This window comes from Chaetodon trifascialis, chromosome 3 (assembly GCF_039877785.1).
Source record: "Chaetodon trifascialis isolate fChaTrf1 chromosome 3, fChaTrf1.hap1, whole genome shotgun sequence".
NCBI classification, from domain to species: domain Eukaryota; kingdom Metazoa; phylum Chordata; class Actinopteri; order Chaetodontiformes; family Chaetodontidae; genus Chaetodon; species Chaetodon trifascialis.
In genome coordinates, this window is record NC_092058.1 from 8,775,824 (window position 1) to 8,797,232 (window position 21,409).

The 21,409-nt window shown below is 41.9% G+C and overlaps 2 protein-coding genes and 2 non-coding genes across 4 annotated transcripts; 2 read left to right on the top strand and 2 right to left on the bottom strand.

Annotated features, from left to right (window-relative positions):
• Positions 1-424: 424 nt before the first annotated feature.
• cyp24a1 (cytochrome P450, family 24, subfamily A, polypeptide 1) lies at positions 425-6,888 on the top strand. The gene is made up of 12 exons (XM_070959263.1): positions 425-700; positions 851-1,041; positions 1,176-1,269; positions 1,360-1,453; positions 1,791-1,882; positions 2,274-2,385; positions 3,365-3,510; positions 4,327-4,493; positions 5,121-5,199; positions 5,529-5,726; positions 5,863-5,974; positions 6,562-6,888. Exons 1-11 carry the CDS (start codon positions 443-445, stop codon positions 5,971-5,973), a joined length of 1,542 nt encoding a protein of 513 aa, XP_070815364.1. The 5' UTR covers positions 425-442; the 3' UTR covers position 5,974; positions 6,562-6,888.
• Positions 6,889-8,051: 1,163 nt separating this feature from the next.
• On the bottom strand, positions 8,052-8,124 carry trnat-ugu (transfer RNA threonine (anticodon UGU)). The gene has a single exon. It is a non-coding gene; the product is annotated as a tRNA-Thr (tRNA).
• Positions 8,125-9,469: 1,345 nt separating this feature from the next.
• On the bottom strand, positions 9,470-9,542 carry trnat-ugu (transfer RNA threonine (anticodon UGU)). The gene has a single exon. It is a non-coding gene; the product is annotated as a tRNA-Thr (tRNA).
• Positions 9,543-11,005: 1,463 nt separating this feature from the next.
• LOC139328861 (nuclear factor of activated T-cells, cytoplasmic 2-like) lies at positions 11,006-21,262 on the top strand. The gene is made up of 10 exons (XM_070958924.1): positions 11,006-11,206; positions 12,362-13,343; positions 13,460-13,631; positions 14,060-14,262; positions 14,797-14,969; positions 15,272-15,412; positions 17,296-17,351; positions 17,585-17,717; positions 18,795-19,433; positions 21,046-21,262. The coding sequence occupies exons 1-10, from the start codon at positions 11,080-11,082 to the stop codon at positions 21,090-21,092; spliced, it is 2,673 nt and encodes an 890-aa protein (XP_070815025.1). The 5' UTR covers positions 11,006-11,079; the 3' UTR covers positions 21,093-21,262.
• The last annotated feature ends 147 nt before the right edge of the window (positions 21,263-21,409 follow it).

A 21,409-nucleotide genomic window follows, 5' to 3' on the forward strand; every position in this document is an offset into this window, starting at 1 on the left:
TATTTGCCCACGGTGCAGAAGTGTGGCAGTAGTATTTGCTTTGCCAAAGTTTCGGTTCTTCCGATCGCGGGTCGCTCTGAAACACGGTTCAAGCGAACCGCGTCACCTCCGATGTGGCCTGTGTGTTTATTTATAAAGGGAGGGCGGGGGGGGGGCAAGGGCACTTCCTCGGTCTTTCTGGGGTCATACGATCCTCCCAGCGTGGATCCATAAATGAATGGTGGGCTCGACGGACACACCATGCAGGACCGGTCCCTGATTGGTTCAGTGCACTGCAGGAATAAACACTATCGGGGTATATATATTGGCGTCAAGGTGTGACACTTCCAAGAAACGAGGAACCCCCAAGATAATAAAGAAGAGCTGCTGTTAAACATCAGATCATTCCGCATTTAAAAAAAAAGAAAAATAAAGAAATAAAAACAGATCTAGAAATTTAAGAATGAGGACGCAGATTCAAAAAGTTCCTCAGATTGTTGAGCTGCTGAAGAAGAAGTCTGTAGGGCTGCAGCACTTCAAGCCAACATCCTCAGTGTGCGTCCTGGAGGAGAAGGATGCTGTGGAGGCTGCGCGCTGCCCTCACGCTGCGTCGAGAGCGCACAGCCTGGACGCGATCCCGGGACCCACCAACTGGCCCCTGGTCGGCAGTCTGGTTGAACTTCTGCGGAAAGGAGGCCTGACAAGACAACACGAGGCACTGGTACAGTAAAATGACAGATTTTTTTCTACAGCTGTCTGCTTTTTCTCACCCAGAAATAATGTTTTTAAACGAATAAAAGCATAATAAATGTGTGTTTCTATTCAAGTTAGATTTCTCTGACTGATCACTATCTCTTTTCATCTATTCCAGGTTGATTATCATAAGAAATTCGGCAAGATTTTCCGGCTGAAGCTGGGCTCTTTTGAGTCGGTGCACATTGGCGCACCTTGCTTGCTGGAGGCGCTCTATCGGAAGGAGGGGAGCTATCCTCAGAGGCTGGAGATCAAACCCTGGAGAGCGTACAGAGACATGAGAGACGAGGCGTACGGACTCCTCATTCTGTAAGCAGTCTTTCCACTTCTCCTTTGTTCTTTTAGAAAATGCTCACAGCTCGTCTTGGACGCATCTTGGAGCGCTAGTAGAGGCAAAAACGTTTCACATGACAGCGCACTGAATCCAAACTGCTGGTTTGCAGGGAGGGGAAAGACTGGCAGAGGGTGAGGAGCGCGTTTCAGCAGAAACTCATGAAGCCTACAGAGGTGGTGAAGCTGGATCGCAAAATAAATGAGGTGAGGCTCAGATACTTAAAAAAATCAGGCTTTGTGTTTGCAACCATTTAAATATGTGATCATGACTGACAGCTTTTTTTGTGCATGCAGGTGTTGGTAGACTTCGTTGACAGAATTGGAAAAATGAACCTCAATGGAAAGATAGAAGACTTGTATTTCGAGCTGAATAAATGGTCGTTTGAGAGTAAGTTCAACTGTTTTTATTCAGTTATTCATTAGAGCTGCAAGTGAGGATTATTCTCACCATCAGTTAATGGACTCATTGTTTTCTCCCTCTATTCTATAGTGTATAAAATGGCTAAAACAGACAATCACAACTGTGAAAAGTTCAATTGTCCCTTTTCAGCCAACTTATCATTTCAGCTCTGCAATTTATCATTTTGTTTGTCCAAAGCAATTAGATGTATCTGTAAAACCAGTTTCTATATATGCATGTTATGAATATTGATACTGTTATACTCTTTATATAAATAAGGTTTAAATGAAATGTCTAAATGTCTTTGCTTTTCTGTGTCATTCAGCCATTTGTCTCGTCCTCTACGACAAGAGATTTGGTCTTCTGCAAGAGAAAGTCAACGAGGAGGCCATGAACTTCATCACAGCCGTGAAAACAGTGAGTTCACCTGTATTTCCGCTCATAGCAGCAGCGTGTGCTGTAGCAGGGACACCTGGGAGGATCTGTGCGACTGACTGAACCTGAAGAATCATTGCAGTTCATCAGGTTCATCAGCTGAACTGCAGCCATGGATGCAGCAGTCCAGTATCTGACTGACACTTTCACTGTATTTACTGGGATTTACTGGGGCAAACCAATATCATCCACCGTCAAGAGATAATAAGTGAAGGCTCACAAAGGTCTCACAGTGCAGTGGGTGCAAGAAAAAAACAGATGATCCATGAAAAGGATTGCATCAAAGATTTTCAGAGGAGGTGACAATGATTAGATTTAACACCTAATCCCCTTTTTTCTCCTTTGCTCTGCCTTCTTTGTCTTTCTTCTGTAGATGATGAGCACATTTGGCTTGATGATGGTCACACCGGTGGAGCTCCACAAGAGCCTCAACACCAAAACATGGCAGGACCACACTGCAGCATGGGACCGCATTTTCAGTACAGGTACAAATGTAAATTTCTATTACACTGCAACACCCAAATCCCCCCACCCCCACCCCCCTTCAGATTACAATCATTTCACAAAGTTCTGGTACAGTTTGCTCTTCTCCGTGACATGCAAACCAGTTTGAGTTCACTTCCAGTCAGATGATAGATAGAGAAGAACAGAGGGAGGGTGGATTTGAACTGATTGCCTCTGTGTTTTTTGTGTACTTGGTACTCTGGGTAAATGGCAGCCAGAGTTGTAGTAAACTGCATGACCTAAGAGGGAGAAATCTGCCAAATATTTGTAATAGGGGGTTGGAGGGGGCACACAGAGGGAGGAGAAAGATGATGCTGGTTGTGCTGTTTGTTTGGATGTTGCTCGTTACAACCTCTTGCTCAAAAACACACACATGACCACACACTTTCCTGACATTTGGTGGCAAAGAAAAAGTAGTTTTGGCTGTGTGAGAGCGAGTGAGGTAGTTTTATTATTCGTTCAGAGTATTTTTACTGGCAACAAACTGTCAGACTTAAAGTTAGTTTTTGTTTTTTGTCATGTGATTTAAATGATGTTCAGCCCTCAGGAGCTTATGACTCACATGAAGCATCAGGGATCAAACATTTGGAACAGCTGTACAGAAACAGAGAGGCGTCACGGATGCCTCACAGCCTCACACGGTTCAGATCATATGAATGTAATGTCATGTAAGGGCAAAACATCATTTTAAAAGTAGAAAATAAACTTCACACATCATGTGCGTGCTGTCTCATTTTTCATGTACACATTTCAGATACGCATACTCTAATGCATAAATCATACCCAAAAAAAGGACTTTAATGCTTTAAATTCTTAATTCAGACTACAAGCAATGCAACATCATATTAGTCGATTTATGCTCAGAAAAAAAGACCAGGATGAGTCTTGTTTTGTCTCAGATTTTTTATTTTTTTTGTAATGTAAAGCAGAGTTCAATTAACAAATTGATTGTTTCCTCAGCCAAAGTCTACATTGACAAGAAGTTGAAGAGGAATGCCGTCAGAGCTCCCGATGACCTAATCGGTGACATCTTACATCACAGCTGTCTCTCTAAGAAGGAGCTTTACGCAGCCATCACAGAGCTGCAGATTGGAGGAGTCGAGACGGTGAGCTGCAAAGACTCTCATGTTGTTTTCTGGAACGGTTTGACATTTTGGAAAATATGCTTAGAGAGAGTTAGATGAGAAGATCAATACCTCTCTTATGTGGGTCCATTCAGCATGAAGCTGCAGCTGGTTAGCTTAGCTTAGCTTAGCATAAAAAGAAATGAAGGAATCAGTTGGCCTGGCTATTTAAAGGTAACAAAATCCACCAGCACCTTAAGATCACTAATCTAATCTAATAAATTTTGATTTAGCTGAGCTGCTTCCTTTGTTTCCTGCGTGTATTGTAAGCTAAGCTAACTAACTGCTAGCTGCAGCCCAATATTTAATGGACAGATAATGCACGAGCGTGATATCAATCCTCAAACTCCCAGCCAGAAAGCAAATAAATGTATTTCCTCAAACGCCAAACTATTCCTTGAAAGCTATTTCCTCCAGCTGCTTATTTACGCTCTGTGCTCATGAAGAAAAAAACGGATTAGCACATAGCTGCAGCACACCTCCTACAGTACAGGCATGAGCACAGGTTAGCCTTTTAAATGTTTTACCTTTCGCCTATTTTCCTTCGAGTAGGGAAAGGAAAAAAAAAAACTGTTTAGCCTCTAAAGCAAACAGGTGCTGGAGTTACAGTGCTTCAAAGTGGAAAGTGAATGTGGTGGGGATGTAATGTTAACTGAGGAGCCTTTGAGGAACCCCAAACATTCCTCAGCTCCTAACAGGACCCCACTGAGGAATGCACTTATAGTAGCCGCCTCACTAAGTGACATCTCCTCTCTTCCTCTCCCCCTCTCTCTCTCTCGCTCTGCTTATGTTTCTTAGACCGCCAACAGCATGCTGTGGGCTATTTTCAACCTGTCACGTAACCCCGGTGCCCAGAGGAAGCTGCTGGAGGAGATTAGAGAGGTGGTAGCTCCTGACCAGGACCCATGTGGAGAACACATCAAGAGCATGCCCTACCTCAAGGCCTGCCTCAAGGAATCTATGAGGTACAGTACAACAGGGTCAGCTGCTGAAAGCTCCTGGCTGCTACTGCAGTTACATACCTAGCAGGCAATAAACAAGACTGAAGTGACCTCTGTGTCCAAATATACGGCTCATGATCAAGTTAAAAATGGTCGTTGCTTTGCAGTACATCACAAAGCATCTACATATAAATTAAATAAACACTCATGTTCATGTCAGACTCCCCTGTCTGCATCATGATTTCACCCAGTACCACGGAGATTAAAATTTACACACATGACTGGCTCAAAAACAAGCTTCATGAGATATGGTGGCATGACCAGGAACAACCAGTGGTCCCAGCTTAAAATCCACTGTGTGGTCACGTTCAGTTCACGTCCTAACCCTGACACGGTCCACTTTCTCTCCTCCTCTCATGCAGTCACAAGTTGTCTAACCTGTTATTTAAGGCTAATTCCATAACCACATCACCCAGGGAATGTACATGCCCTCAGAGTGGAGATTATATCTCACCTCATCTTGCTCTGGGAAAAACATTGGAGTATGTTTAGCTCCTGTTAAACAGCTTAGATATGTGTGTTATGCCACACTATAGCTTCTCTGAGGCCATATTTCCCATACGCTTTTTCTTTTTTTTGAAATTCTTACAGGTTATCGCCATCAGTCCCATTCACCAGCAGGACCCTGGACAAAGACACTGTGTTGGGAGATTATGCCATTCCCAAAGGAGTAAGTGGCTTAGTTTGCGTTACGATACACCTGACACGAGCAGATTACATTCTTGTATTCATTTACATTTGACTGATGTCTGAATGAAACGTCTTACAAAAACCTGCTCACATACTGTACAAAGTCTAAATGGAGCAACTCTAATACGGCAGCATGTGCAATTAAGTAAACTGCATGGAGGGATCAGATTTACAGTAACAAGGTCTTAGCTGGACCTCGTAATCTACCATCTATCTGTCTCACTTCTCTTTTGCAAAGAGTGAAAATGTGCAATGTGCGATTTTTTAAGTAGCAGCAAAAATAAGATTGTTGTTTTCATTAATTCACAGACAGTTTTAATGATAAACAGCCACGCTCTGGGCTCTAATGAGGAGTACTTTGACAATGGGAAGCAGTTCAAACCTGAGCGCTGGCTGCGGGAGAACGGCACCGTCACCCCCTTTGCCCACGTTCCCTTCGGCATCGGGAAGAGGATGTGCATCGGCCGACGGCTGGCAGAGCTGCAGCTGCAGCTGGCCATGTGCTGGGTAAGATCAGACAGTTCACTTCAGTTATAGACTCATAAAATACCAGATTTCATAACACTACCTGCAGATTCTCTTTGATTTTTCTGTCACATGAGTTTCACAAAGCTTTAACTGACCGATCAAATCTTTCTTGCAGTTGGTCAGAGACTACGAGATTGTGGCAACCGACAATGAGCCGCTCGACGTGATCCATTCAGGACTTTTGGTTCCCAATAGAGAACTGCCTGTCGCCTTCATCAAGAGATGAGGTGAGAAGAAAATCTCTGAAAAAAAAAAATTGACATTTGGAGAAATATGCTGGTTCTCCTTTGTCAAGAGTTAGATAAGAAGATTGATACCACTCTCTTAATATGAAGCTAAAGCCAGCATCAAGTTAGCTTAGCTTAGCACAAAGGCTGAAAACAGCTAAAGAGCTATCCTGGCTCTGCCCAGTGCTAACAAATCCACCTACCCACACCTATAAAGCTCACTAATTTGCATATTATATCTTGTATATTTAATCAGTGCAAAAATAAAAAATATCTAACTATAAAAACAACAAGAAAACAGATGAAATATAACATGTTATTTATTGAGCTACCGTCAGAGCCACTGGACAGATCCAGGCTAGCTGTTTCCCCTGTTTCCTTTGTGCTAAGCTAAGCTAAGCTAAGCTAACTGTAGCTTTATATTTACCCTACAGACACCAGAGTGGTATCAATCTTCTACTTCGAGTCTAATCTTTCATGAGAAATGTAACTCTAATGTAGTTTCCTCATTCACTGTAACTACAGAAGAACACAGAGACTGTGGCATTCGTACTAATTCATTATTTCCTCTTCCCCTCCCCTCTCAGGCTCCATATTCAACCCATCTGGACGTAGTGACAGAAAGATGATACCTTTCCTTTTACCATGGCCCTGATGGTCCAGTGACTCCCTGTATTGCTGCTCTGTAAATAGAAAAGAAAGACAAAGAAATTATTATCCATGTAATCACACCGTAAATACCTCAAGCTTATTTAAAAGTATTGCATATGACAATTAATGACTGACCAAAATACCAGTTGTTATGTACAAACTGAATGTTGTACCAAGGCAGCTGTACTCAAATCTTAATGCAATGTCGTCAGTTCGGACGTGTATGTAAATGTCAACCTATTACTTTTTGCTTTTCTTTGTTTAATAACTTAAATATATATATATATATGTAGGCCACACATATGTTTATTTTTCATTGTGTATATCAAGTGTAATTATAATATTGTATTATTGTACATTCTTTTATGTAGAGACATATTTTATTCACTGAAATAAAAAGTTTAATAAATGAATTAAAGCTGCTCCTGTTTTTATTTGTCAAAACGGTTCATTGGCAAGATTTGGTATTAAAGTCTTTAGCTGATGTGGAGTTTTTACAGTATGAGGAACAGAGCTGGATAAGTATTCAAATCATTATAGACAAAATCTATTTAATCCATTCACAAACTGTTTATTAAATACTTTCAAACATAGCTGAGTTTTCATGTATTTTGTGTGTTGATCAGAATTTCGCAATCTTGTTGGCCTTTGACTCCGTAAACTGAAGAGGTGTCCACTTCAGGTTCTGGCCCCCGTGTGGACATGAATTAAAAGATTTCTCCTCAGACTGTTTCATCTGAAGGATTTTAGAGGACCTGACCAGCTGGAAGTATTCAGTACTTGACAAGTGAAATAGTCAAATCTTTGACCAACACTGTTAAAAAGTCTCATTATATTGTCTGTCTCAGAGTCTCCATTGGTGTGTGAGTGTGTAAATGGATGAACGAGAGACAACAGCTATATAAATACAGACATTTACCATTTTTTGTCATTTACATTGAAAATAAGGACGCAGCTAAATTTTATTATCATTACAGATCCATCCATCCTTGATTAATTGATTAATTGTTTGTCTATAAAGTGCCGGAGAGTTGTGAAAAATGGTGATTATAATTCCCCAAAGCAACCGTCCATAAGCCAACGTTTACCATCATGCATGGCAAAGAGAAATATTAATTCCTCTCCCTCTTTTACAGTGAACCTCTGACCCCTCAGAGTTAACTTGGAGCCCCTCTGGCAGGGCCCACTCCTCAGATTGGAACCCACTGCTGTAGATAATAAACTGCATCTGCAACCTGCTGCATATTTTGGTGTAATGAGTAGATGCACTGTAGTTTTGAGTTATTTGTTGTAAAGATGAACATTTCCTTTTTAGTTGATTTCAGAGGCAAATTTGGTACTCCATGTTGTACTACATGTATTTGACCACTTGTAAGGCTGTAAGGAGTACATTAGTTTCTCATGGAGCAAACCTAAAGTGAAGCTCAGGCCCTAGTGAGGATTGAACTCACGACCCCTGGTTTACAAGACCAGTGCTCTAACCACTGAGCTATAGAGCCCTGCTGTGATGTGATACAATGCACATTTTACGAGAAGTGCAGATGGATAAATCAATCTCAGTTTGCTTTGCACCTTATCTAATCTATCACCCTTGGTTCCTAATCAGCGAGGGTCGGTGTTAATATGTGTTTTACTATTCTGACTCAATCCTACAATCTCAAAATCATGTTACACAAGATCCTCGTCTACTGTTACTGCATATTGAAGTGTACCGGGTTGCTTGTGTTAAGAAAGAGCGTTATGAGGTTAGGAGCTTAAACGTCATGTTACTATATTTGGACTGAAGAGTGTAACTAACCTAAATAATAGAAAGAGAAACAGAGAGGCAATTCAAATACTTCCTCCTATGTGGTTTGAATATTCATATAATCACAAATGTATGTCAATTACATTTGCTCAAGTACTCTGCTTAAGTGCAATTTTAGGTGCTTGTACTTAGCTTTCCATCAGATTTGCTGTATCTTGTGAGCCTTTGGTGGGGATCCACTGGACTGAACGACCTTACAGTACAGTGTATAAAGTAGTGGTTGTGGTACTTTCACTCACTATGAGCAAAGATTTGAGTATTTCTCCCACCTCTGCTTGCTCCTTCGATCTTCAGGGCAGAGGATGCTCCCTTGAGGACAGCAGTGTTAACCTCTTAAGCAGTCGGAGCTAATACTCTGAAAATACTTTGATGCATGCCACGCTGATGACTCTCACATGAGTTCCATGTGGCCTAAGGACTCACATGTGACCTCAGGTGACATCGACATGTGAACCAGTCAGAAAAGGTTAAAGTGCCTCCAGTGCAAGTGGCTTCATGAGTCAGGAGGAATAAATCAAGATGAAAACCTTTGGAGACAGCAGACAACAAGTAAACCAAAGTTTTTCATGTTCAGGTTTACATCAGAGACGCATGAGTATGTTTATATATTCAGGATTTGTTGGAATATCTGACGATTCTTTCCTCTGTGAGGCAAGAAGTAAAGAAAACTGCAATGTTACTGCAGCGTGGGTTCAAGAGTGCAGATATGAATGGGAATACTTCTATGCACATTGTAAAGGCCTGTGATCATTTAAAGGGCCTGTTGAAACAAACTGCAAAAAAGCAAATACGTCTACTATGTGCGGTGGTACGGCCATGAAGATTATATCACAGTCATCTGGCTATTCCAAGTACAAGTTCCTTGTCCAAAACAGCTTAGAATAAGTGTATTGTTTTATCATATTCTATATTTACTGTGTACGTTTAATTCATTAGATATTCTTTCTATCGAGGAGGAATAACAGGTACACTTCAAACAGACAAAACCCATTGCTGTTGACGTTTTCAATAAGGTATGTTATTTGCACTTAAGTCAAAGGCCCTAGTGAGGATTGAACTCATGACCCCTGGTTTACAAGACCAGTGCTCTAACCACTGAGCTATAGAGCCACATGGTGCCACAACTTGATATACAACAAACCAGTCTGATGAAGGATGAGCCATGAGAGAGACTCTGAAGTATGATCCAATGTCTTCTTAATGGGATAATAAAAAAATAATAACAAAATGAGAGCATAACAAGAAACCATAGCAGCATTGTTTTGGAAAAATACACTAGAAATCATTAAAGCTATTTAATGACTCATATCTAAGCATGTATTATAATAATGTGGAAAGACTGAAGAGTAAAGGCAGAGCTCTCTTAGCCGCAACTATAGTTTCTGCACAGCTACAAACCACCAGACATGAGTGGGAAAAATACTGCTCATGTGTTTTTTATTGTTATTATATAGAGCAGGCGTCTCAAACTCATTCCACAAAGGGCCGTGTGGCTGCAGGTTTTTCCTCCAACCAATCAAGAGCATGCAGTGTGACCAATCAGCTGTCTGAAGACTGAAATCAGCTAATGAAATGAGTCAAGTATGGTGTGCTGCTGCTTGGTTGGAAAGAAAACCTTCAGCCACTCAGCCCTTTGTGGAATGAGTTTGAGACCTGTGAAATAGAGGGACTGACCCTTCAAATAACAGACGCTGAACTCTGTGTGGATGGGAATTGCACAATACTGCCACCCAGTGGCCAAAAGCTGCCAACACTCACATATTTTTTACTTGATTTATTCATTGTGAGGGAAAACTTTAGTTATGCTTTTTAAAGGCCACATTAATGCATGAATTGGATAATCTGTGTGATACTTCACTTGCTATTTTATTCCTCACTGTCACATGTATATCCTGCACATAACCCCCCACTTCATGTATTACCTTACCCATTCAGTATATATTCCTTTGCATGCTTGTACTGTATGTACATAATTATGTATTACATACTTATGTGTGTAATAGATAGTAGATGTGCCCATCTTTTTTGTCCTTGTTTTGAGCTCTAGGTTTAAAGTAACGCCACAGGAATTCAGTTCAATTCTATCTAAATTTATTTGTACCTGTGAGGGAAATTGTGCACAGTAGCTCACCAACTGGGTCAATGGATAAACACACGACAGATACAGCAGCAGAAGAAAGAAAGCAAAGGTTAAAGAGCTACATATAGTTTGAAATAATGACAGTGTGACCTGTCCCCATTTTCATATCATTATCATGAGACAACAGAGAACAGATCGCTGGAGGGCCTGCACTGTGCTTCCCTTTATACTTCATTATACTGCAGGTATACTGTCACTGTGTTTGGCTCGCACGGGAGGAAATGAGGCCTGCGTTTGGAGCTGAAGCTGCAAACACACACACACACACACACACACACACACACACACACACACACACACACACACACACAAAGGCAGGTCCGCACCTCCTCTCCGCTTGTCACCATCAGCAGTGACAGGAAGCGTCGGTCGCTGCGCGTTTTTTCTTGTCACGGTGTTGGATGTTTTATTTGAGCGCCTCTTCGTGTTTTAAACGCATCTTTAGAAGAACTCTGACAGTTTCTTTAATTATTGTAACCTTGTCGAAAGAAAATTGAAATACTGGAGATGACTTCTGGAGGTCTGGGGCTCACGGAGGGCCTGGCGCAAGACATAAGCCAGGAGGAGCTGGACTTCTCCGACCTGTTTCTCTATAATTCACCTGGAGAAGATTTTCCTGTCGGCTGTGAAAAAGGTGTGTGGCAGTTATTCTGCTCTTACAGAGACTTATCATTATGATGCATTGTGATCCTCTCTTAGTATTTTATTATACTTCGTGTAAGTATTTTTTATTTATAATGTAAAAAAAAAAAAAAAAAAAAAGGTGACTTTGTGTTGACCTTAAATTTGAAAGTATTGAAGAGGCTTTGGGGGGCTTTGGGATATCCACCAGTACGCACTTAGCTGTCAGGTACAGATGTTTTACTGTAATCCTCCTCTAATGGGGGAAATCAATTAGACTCCCAATTCAATGGAGGGAAGAAGTTAAAATTCTTCCTTCTTCTCTTAAATATGTTTTTCTTCTTGTCACTCTTCTTGATGTTTGAGCTTCCCTCTGTATGATGTGCAGAGTTTGACTCATTCATCTGCAGCAGGAGGAAAGTTTCTCTGCTCATGTTAAATCTGAATTTAACACGTGGACGTACAAGATGATGTAGAGACATCAGAATCAGGTCTCAGATAGAAGGAATTTGGCCTGGTATCGTAGTGCATAACAATAAACATGGTAATATATAAAAAAAAAAAATGATAATAAAAAATGAAGTCAGGAACCTTAAATATGAAATAGACATTTTTACAATACAAATATGAAAGTGAAAAAGAGCTGTACAATGTTTTGAAATTGAAAACATTTACTGAGAACAAATGTTCACAGTCTATAAAGAATGTGTGCAATGAGCAGAGAAAATCATCCAAAAATATGCATTGATGTAACACATTGAAAGACATCTGAAGACTTTGATGTTGTGGAGCCTGATGGGAGTCAGTGTCAGTAGGGGTCCCCGGCTTTGGTGCAGCTGCACTTGGGGAGGAACTGTTCTTGTGTCGTGAGGCTTTGGTCTTGATGGACTGTGAATGCATCACTATTAGTTTTGAGCCAATCATTGGTCCAGTGTGTAAGTTACACAAGCGTGATGTGGAAACTTGGAGCCTCCTGTGCATGCGTGGGCAAAGAAATTTGAATTTAGTTTTTATGCATCAGACTCTAATTATTATGTCATGCAGATTATTTTTATGTCTTAAAACATGTCTTGAGGGAGTCTTTAAATTATCTCAGGATAGCACAAGTGGTCAAGTACTTAATGTGTACACAAATTAATCCTTACTTATTATTATTGGTTATTGACAGATGACTCAGGGGCTCTCCTTCACAACGACAACCAGCCTCCTGTGCTGGTGGTTGACCATCACGCTGTGTACATCTCCAGCTCCAACCATCCAGCCTCCAGCCAGGACCTCCATTCTCACAGCCCAACCACAGAACACCTGTCAGGGGCAGTGTTTGAGTCACTGGGGCTGGCATCAAGACCGGGGACCATGGCTGCTCCCAGCCCCAGGATTGAGATCACTCCATCGGGTGACTCTCTCAGCTCTCAGACCCTGGAGCCGAGCCCTGGCACCAAAGCTCTGGGGGCCTACAGGGAGTGTGTGAGCCCTGCCAGCAGTAACTCCTCCACAGGCTGGCCTGCGGAGGCCTACTCCCCTGTGGCTTCACCGTGCGTCTCCCCTTCTAATGGAGGCTGTGGCATGGGGTTGTCTGGCTTAGACCTCTGCCCGGGCCTGCAGGGCATCCACACCTCTTCCGCCCACTCGTCTCCAGGAGCCTCGCCTCGCAACAGCATCACAGACGAGACCTTTCTCCTGCCCCAGCACCAACGTAACACCACATCAGTTCCCCACCAGCGTTCCCGCTCTGCCTCTCCTGGAAAACGCTCCTATGAGGCCCACTCTTGTCAAGGGGGCACTCCTGTCAAGCAGCGCTCCCGCAGTCCCAGCCCCATCCCCTCGCCCCATGAGCAGCACGGGTCTTACTACCCCCACCAATACCAGGCCCAAGCTGAGTTCCAGCCCATAGCCCAGACTTCCTCCCTGGTCCTGGAGGAGATGCTGAGCAGCTTGAGCTCCAGTCTGCCCAGAGCGATGCCCTCTGCAATGTTGCGAAATCCACATGGGCAGGCCCAAAGACAGGACTATGTGCATGGGGAAGGGTATGACTGGGCCATTGAGCAGGAGAGGATGGACCGGGCAGGGGCCGAAGTCAAGTCTGAAACCCTCTATATGCTCCCAGCTGTGTGGCCTCTTCCTCAGCAGGTCCACCACGGAGCATTCAGGTGTGTTGTTTGTCCTTTATTATTAGTTACAGAACTCAAATGTAAGCACAAATGACCAGTTCTTACACCATTTAACTGACACCATCTCTGTCTTTCTCTTTCTGTCTTTTCCTCAGTGGTCTGCCCGTGACTCTACTTCCATCTTTAGAGCGGTCCTTGCCCTGTCAGTCCGGTCAGTACGAGCTTCTTATCCAGCAACAGCCCAAATCTCACCACAGAGCTCACTATGAGACCGAGGGCAGCCGAGGAGCCGTAAAGACATCTAACGGAGGGCATCCGGAAGTTCAGGTGCTTTTTTTTGTTTTTGTTTGTGCACGGAAGGAGAATCAAGCAAAAAAAGAAACTTCACAGTAAATTTAAGGTGGTATTTCCCAGATTGTGTTGTGTTTGTGTAAAGCCGACAGCCATGCAAATGAATGAAAGATCCTCATGTCACGACGGGAAATTATGAGGACATTAAAAAAAATACTCTCATAATTACAAATCAGGGACACTGACATATTATAACCGTTTTGGCACATGGGTCTGGTCTATTTGCTGCTCTGGTGAGTTAATTAATAAGTCATTTCTGCTGGGTTCTTGCTATGCCACTTAAATAGCGACCTGTGAAATCATCCCCACAGGGAAAAGAGATTTCTGCAGCTATGGGCATTAATGGTATTATAGTTTAATTCAGTGTGAAGCATGCATCTAATCGCCTTCGTTGCTCTTATTAGCTCCGTGGGTACCAAGGCACAGCTCCACTGGCACTGCAGGTCTTCATAGGAACAGCCGATGAGAGGCTTCTGAAACCCCACGCGTTCTACCAGGTCCACCGCATCACCGGGAAGACCGTCACCACACCCAGCATGGAGAGGATTATGAATGGGACCAAAGTGCTGGAGATCCCTCTGGAGCCAAAGAACCACATGAGAGTAGTGTGAGTAGCACAGGGAGAAACTGGGGGATACATGCTAACCAAAACAAATCACACATAAATCAGTGAGCTGCAGACGTGACATTTTGCTCGTCATCGCCTAAAGTTACAGATGCAGAGATACACTGAACTGAGTCGCCAGTGCTGTGCTATCTGTTTTCTTTGATTTTCTCTTGATAAAGTTTCTGTGCTAATTGCGCTCTCTATCCTCACCCATGGTGGCTTTAGCCGCTCTTGCTCCTGACAAGTTGCTGTTGCTGCTAACGGAAATATAAAATGCATCACTTCCTGTGTGCCAGACAGTTTTTCCAAGAAAGGCCGACCAACAGTTTTGATGAACTTGATGTACAATGAATCACTGCAAAACAGGAACAGAAAAGTAATTTTGGACCAAAGTATCACTACTTTGATGAACAAATCTGACTAATTGAAACAGTCACAGATTACATCAGCTAATTATAGCCTGACTGTGTTCCCAGCAGATGGCCTGATTTCACAACACTTTTTATTTTATCTGTCATTTCTTACGTTTCACAGGATTGACTGTGTAGGAATCCTGAAGTTGAGAAATGCCGACATTGAGCTGAGGAACGGCGAGACGGACATTGGACGGAAAAACACCCGTGTGCGTTTGGTGTTTCGCGTCCACGTTCCTCAACCTGGAGGCCAGCTCTTGTCTCTTCAAGTCGCCTCCGATCCTATTGAATGCTGTAAGGAATGTTTTGACATCAAGTATTGTAGAATTTATCTTTATATTAATGTTTATATCTTTATGTGTAAACGTGATGACTTTCTTCTTAGAAATGACAAGTTTAATAAGCAGTAAAATAAACCTTCGATTCATTCAGTACAGTAGGGGGGTTACTGTGACAGTCGCTTTAATAGTCAATATTTTAGATTTTACTCAGCAAAAATTTGAGTAACCAACTTCCCACTAGGTTTTTGTTTTTGTTTTTGTTTTTTTTTTTACCTTTGTGGTCTTTCACACACCTGTGTCTTCCTGCTTCTTCAGCCCAGCGCTCAGCTCAGGAGCTCCCTGCAGTCGAGAGGCAGGACCTGGACCGATGCTCAGTACTTGGTGGTCAGCAAATGGTCCTCACCGGACAGAATTTCACTTCCGACTCCAAAGTGATATTCTCAGAGAAGACACAAGGTGAGGAAGAGATTTTTTTGATCAGTAACCTAAATGTCTAGTCATGATGTGTTTGGCTATTTGAACTCACTCTAATTAGATTTTTAGAAGTACCAAAGATGAGCCACAGCTAGCATCTTGGTAGCTGAATGGTTACAGTGTGTGCTGTGTGGCCACATGGTTTTAACTGCTGGTTCACTTCCAGTTGGAGACCTTCGTTGCATGTTATACATCTGTTTTGTATCTGCTTCTTATAAAGGCAAACACCATATAATGACATTGTACTTCAAAGAATAATTTGACATTTTGGGAAATGTGCTTATGTGCTTCCTGCTGAGAGTTACATGAGAAGATAAACAACACTCCCACGTCTGTATGTTAAATATGAAGCTTCTGTCAACAGCTTGCAAGTTCACTGTCTTAGCATGAATAGCAACAGGGGAAAAGAGCAAAGCTTGCTATGTCCAAGGATAAAAATCTGCCTACCAGCACCTGTAAAGCTCATTATCACAGTATATTTCAGTAATCCACAGGAAGTCACTGCACCAGTCCAGCTCCTATACCCCCAAAGAACCTCAAATTTTTGTACACAATTCCACCTACCATCACGTTCGACTTGTATACTTGTATTGTATTGTATTGATTTTGTCGGGCTAGCTGTTTCCCCCTATTTCAAGTCTATATGCTAAGCTAGGCTAACCAGCTCCTGGTGGTAGTTTAATATTTACTGACAAATGAATGTGGTATCGATCATCTTAAGTCTCGGCTAGAAAGCGAATCAGCATATTTCCCCAAATGTTCCTTTATTCCTGTAATCCCTTTATGCTGTGCGTCTAGATATTATGAAAGCTCTTATTGTGTGTGTTATGTTGACCTGTGATTGTTATGTGTGTATATGTGGAGTTCAAACAGGTTTCTATGATTAAAATAGACTCATATTTTGTGCACCCAGATACCTCTGAGGCAATATCCTGCTGTAGTGTATTCACCTACTCACATAGTATTTGTATTTTCAGATGATTTGCATATCGCCCAGGCAACATCAGCTTTCTGTGACGCACATCTTCTTTCAGCCCCCACTTTTAGTTCTGGCAAAATGAGCCATTAGTTTAAACTTTTACTGGAGGTGACAACTTTTATTTATTTCTACATGGAAATTTCTCACCTTGTGTCTGCTCTTTCTGCCCACACAAACTTGCTGGGTTACATGGTTTGAGAGCAGGATGGGTACAGTTGACTGCATGTAAAGCCTCCCTGCCGCTTGGTGTGGGGTTTTATGCAACAGGATGTGGTTAGATAGGCTGATAAAGATTCAGACCCAGAGCAGAGGCTTTTTTTTTTTTTTTCAAAGCGTGGGTAGAAAACAGAAACAGCAGGTAAAAACTGAGGTGGGAATGAAACGCTAAAGCAGACGTAGAAGGGGAGCTTGTTTTCCACTGTCTGTACATGTGCTCACACGCTGTACTGTAAATTAAAGAAAGACATCATCTGATTTCTTACAAATTTATCTTTTTTCAAGCAGTCAAACATGCTCTGTTCATGAGAGTTAGATGAGAAGATCGATACCACTCACATATCTGGCTAGTAAATTCAAAGCTATAGCCAGTTAGCTTAGCTTAGCACAAAGACTGGAAATGGGGAAACATGCTGCTGAAGGTAGCAAAATCTTAGCACCTCTAAAGCCCAGAAATAGTTCATCATACTGTATAACCCTCAGTGAAAACGCCAGGCCAGCTTTTTACTCATTTTCAGTTTTATGCTAAGCTAACTGGCCGCTGCAGCTTCATATTTTTTGTACAGAAACGAGAGCGGTCTTCTCATCTCATCAAGAAAGTGAATAAGCATAATTCCCCAAATGTCAAAATACTGCTTTAAACATCCACTGCTTTAATGTCTGCGTTCAGATGGACGGCAAATCTGGGAGGTGGAGGCCACTGTGGACAGAGACAAAACACAAGCTGTGAGTTAACCTCCATTCACCTGCACTGACACATGAAGCATAGTTTTACATAACCGGTTACAAATCCACCTATGACCACACTTTGCTGTGTGCCTCCCCATGCTGCCACATATTTCATATATAAATGATTTCATTTTTAATAGACTTTGATCTAAAACACACAAGCAAGAAATTTCTCTCTGTTTTATGGCTGTTTGTCTGAAGAGTTTTCATGTGTCACTATCCCCGTCTAGAACATGCTATTCATTGAGGTCCCTCCGTACCGAGACCGGAACATTTCCAACCCGGCTAAAGTCAACTTCTACGTCATCAACGGGAAAAAGAAGCGCAGTCAGCCTCAGCACTTCATTTACACTCCCGTGAAAGGTACAATATATCTGCTAGCAGCTCCATCATTATAGGAGGAGGAGGGGTAGCTTTGAGTGATGGTAAGGTGACTGAAAGGTCAACAGAAAATCTTTCTCACCTCTGTCAACATAAACCTCAAGCTGAAAGATTTCTTGCATGCATGCAACATGCATCTGGACTTTTCCTTTTACAATGATACCACTAAACCATGATGAACAGAACATTAAACAGGTTATGACTTTGCTAATGTGGCGAATGTGCGATAGCTCAAGTCACCTCTGATTAAGTCAAACTTACATGAAATGGCGACACTTGAATCAGATTAGATGTATCTGCTGAACAATTAAAGGTGCATTTCAACCCAAAGACGGCTTAGCACAGCTTTGACAGAAGTCTATGATACTCATTTACGGTGATGTCGTACAGTTTCACAAGAAATCAATCGGTCGGTAGCTGTGATCAGTGAAAGGCAACCACAACACAGGTTTTTGCGTAGGGGAACAACTCTCACTTGCTCTAAAACTGGAAAATTTGTCACTCTGCTACTGTTTCTGCTGATGCTCTCCACCCACAGTACATGTAATACCCACAGCCGAAATGCAGACACACATTCACTCCTGGTGATGAGCCCTTGGTTTTTGCTCTAGCGCCACCATGAGTTGACATTTGTGGTTGTATGCAATGTTCATGACGATAAATTCTGATTGAGGTGATCCCCTGAGTTTTCATGTAGCACCACCATAATGTCAAAATTTAGACTTCCCGTTACTTTGGTTTATCACCAGATACTGGCAAAATGAATGCCAACAGCCTCTGCTGCACTTTGTGTTTAAAAAGTAAATGTTAGCATGTTAACAGGCTAAACTAAGATGGTGAACCCTGAAAACATTGCTAGCTAAACATCAATGTGTTAGCATTGTCATCGCAAGGATGTTAGCATGCTAATGTTAGCACTTATGTTAGAACCACTGTGTCTAGTCTAGTTTGACTTTTGTTTCTGTTAAACTTTTGTTTCTGTTCTTGTGCTCTTGTCAGTGAGCTAATTTGATCTGTCTCATCTTCCTTTGCTAAATAATCTTTGTTTTTGTTTTCAAGCTATTAAAGCAGAGCCTCTGGACGACTACCAGTTGAATTCGTACGGCTACTCAGACAATCAGTCTCTGACTATGAAGTCACTCTATCATCACCTGGAGCAAGACAGCAACCTTCAAGCCTTGAATATTTCTCCCGCACTGTACCATCTAACCACTGTCGACCCCAGAGCCCACATGTTAACCCCTGATCCACTGGACGACCAACCAGTCTATTACCCATCCGGCACTCTGATCAACAGCCCCATGCTGTACCACAGCACAAACCAACATTACAGCAACTGCGGTACCGCCCTCCTCTGTGGATCACCAATGGCCTCCCACCCGGCCTCCTCTCCCAGCCAGTGTGTCAGTGCCAGAGCCCCTGTGGCCAAACTGGCCGAAGGTCCTCATGTTGGTGATTCATTAGAGGCCTGTTTGATGTCAAGGCATCAGAGTTTTGTGCAGAAGGTGCTGCCTCTGGGAAAGTCACCACCTTCAAGATACATCCAAGGTCAAGCTCAAGGGAAGGCTGGAGGCAGAGTGGAGCCAGGCAGCCAGCGTCTGACTCAGATCAGCTCTGGGAGAGGAAACCATGAGGAACGAGCTCCAGAGAGGGTCACAGTCAAACAGGAGAACCTCCGCTATACTTACCTGGAGGATGGTGAGTATTACTGTTGGTATTGTTCTCTGACAGCCCGACAAGCAGGCACCCTTAATGCTTTTTCAGTCTTCACCTTTTGTGTGTACTAACAAGGGCAGCACTACAAAAGCCTGTCAGGAGATACTAATCAAAGGTGTGTGTCGTTATGTGTCATTTTAATAATAATCGCACCTTGTTCCTTCTTGGCAACAAAAGAAATTTTGCCTTCAGGCATGTTCAGACAACATGTCATATGACATTGTTTGTAGTGTAACTCATAATCAGTGAGTCTTTATGTTCTTTATTTGGTTGTGTAATTTTGTGCACACAACTGTATTGAGAGAGTTATTAGCAAGGCATTTACATCATCCTCTGAGTTTAGTCTGTTTGGTTTTTATTGGATCTGTTTCTCTCACTCGCTTCAAGTTTTTTTAGTTTTAAAAAGTCTTTTAAAAGCAACAGATCGCTGAAATGTTTAGCTAAGTTGCAGACAATATTGCATGAATTGCTCCACAAAAGATTTAATGAAGGGATATCAAGAAAAGAACACACAAACTTGAAGTCTGACGTGACATATTGGAGCCTGGAGGATGGGTAATTGTGGTCCAGTCTGCAAATGCATACACGCACACTGCAACTGTACGCTTGCAAATCCTGCGTTGTGGTTTTCTGTGGGGCCTTTCTATTCACTTTCCTATCTCTTTCAGTCTCACTCTGACACACACATGCACGTACTTGAAGAGTGAGCATGCCCAGTCTGATTTGAAATAAACCAACTTGCTTATGATTCTTGTTGTATTTGAGGACAATGAAGGAGAAAGAAGCAACACCACCATGAAGTGAGAGAACAAGTGATGTGGTCTCACCCTTTTTTTCTGTGGGGGAATGTTTCTGTTTAAGCCTTTGTGATAGGAGACAGGAACAGGAAGTTTACTGTATTAGCAAATACATGCAGACACACCTGTGGTTAAATTAAAAAAAAAAGAAAAACGCAGCTATGTCCTTTGTTCTGGTTGCTGACACAGACTGGGATAATAGTGAAAGTTTATACAACAATCTGCATTCATGAGCATTAGAAGCAAATTACTTGGTATGCACTCCTGTGTTAATGTTATTATTTCTATTAGTTATTATGATATTAATATTTAATATATATATTTAATATTTAATATTTAATATTTAATATTGATAATCTATTTATTATTTCTGTCAAAAGATTCAGGTGCAGCATTTGCCCTTGATCAGTCCAAAAACCACTGAATGAATCACATGAATCTGTGTAACATCTAGTGACATCTAGTGGACGTTAATGTAATTGCAATACTTCACATCATTGCAGAAGTTATCATTGGACTGATTTTTGTGTGTGAAATTAGAACATTTCTTTAGCATCTTGGAGGTTTTGGCAACCTTTTGTTGCATTCCTCATCCCTCTCTCTCATTTTCTGTCAAAAGCATAAAATGGCTACAGAAATCAATCAAAACAAAACAGTGTTGTACACAGGACAACCCCCTGAGCCTCCAACAGAGCAAACAAGTACAATGTGTTGATAATCAAATAATCATCTTGTCTTGCTTTATCACAGTGTACTTGTGAACATTAAAGTTGCTCACTATTTGTAATGTTTTCCAGTGAATGACATCATAAGAAGAGACCTGAAAGGCCACAGTGGAGAGTGATCCTGCAACAGCCCTGATGTCCATCAGACGTTAAGTTTAAGACAATATTCATTTTCCAAACTCAGCTACACCATTTCACATGACAAACAGATCAGCTGTTTGTTAGCCTTTGATATTGTCATACTTTTTTTTATCCTTAGCAAAGATAGTACAACATGTGTGTTACCTTAAACTGTGCATCTATTTTTTTCTTTATTTTAACCTGTTTGACTTCTCTCTGTTCATATAATTGTACAACTGCTCTTTGTAAGCATGTATAAAATATTATATATTAAAAACATCTGTTTCTATGAATCAGTGTTTTTGCTTTAAGAGCA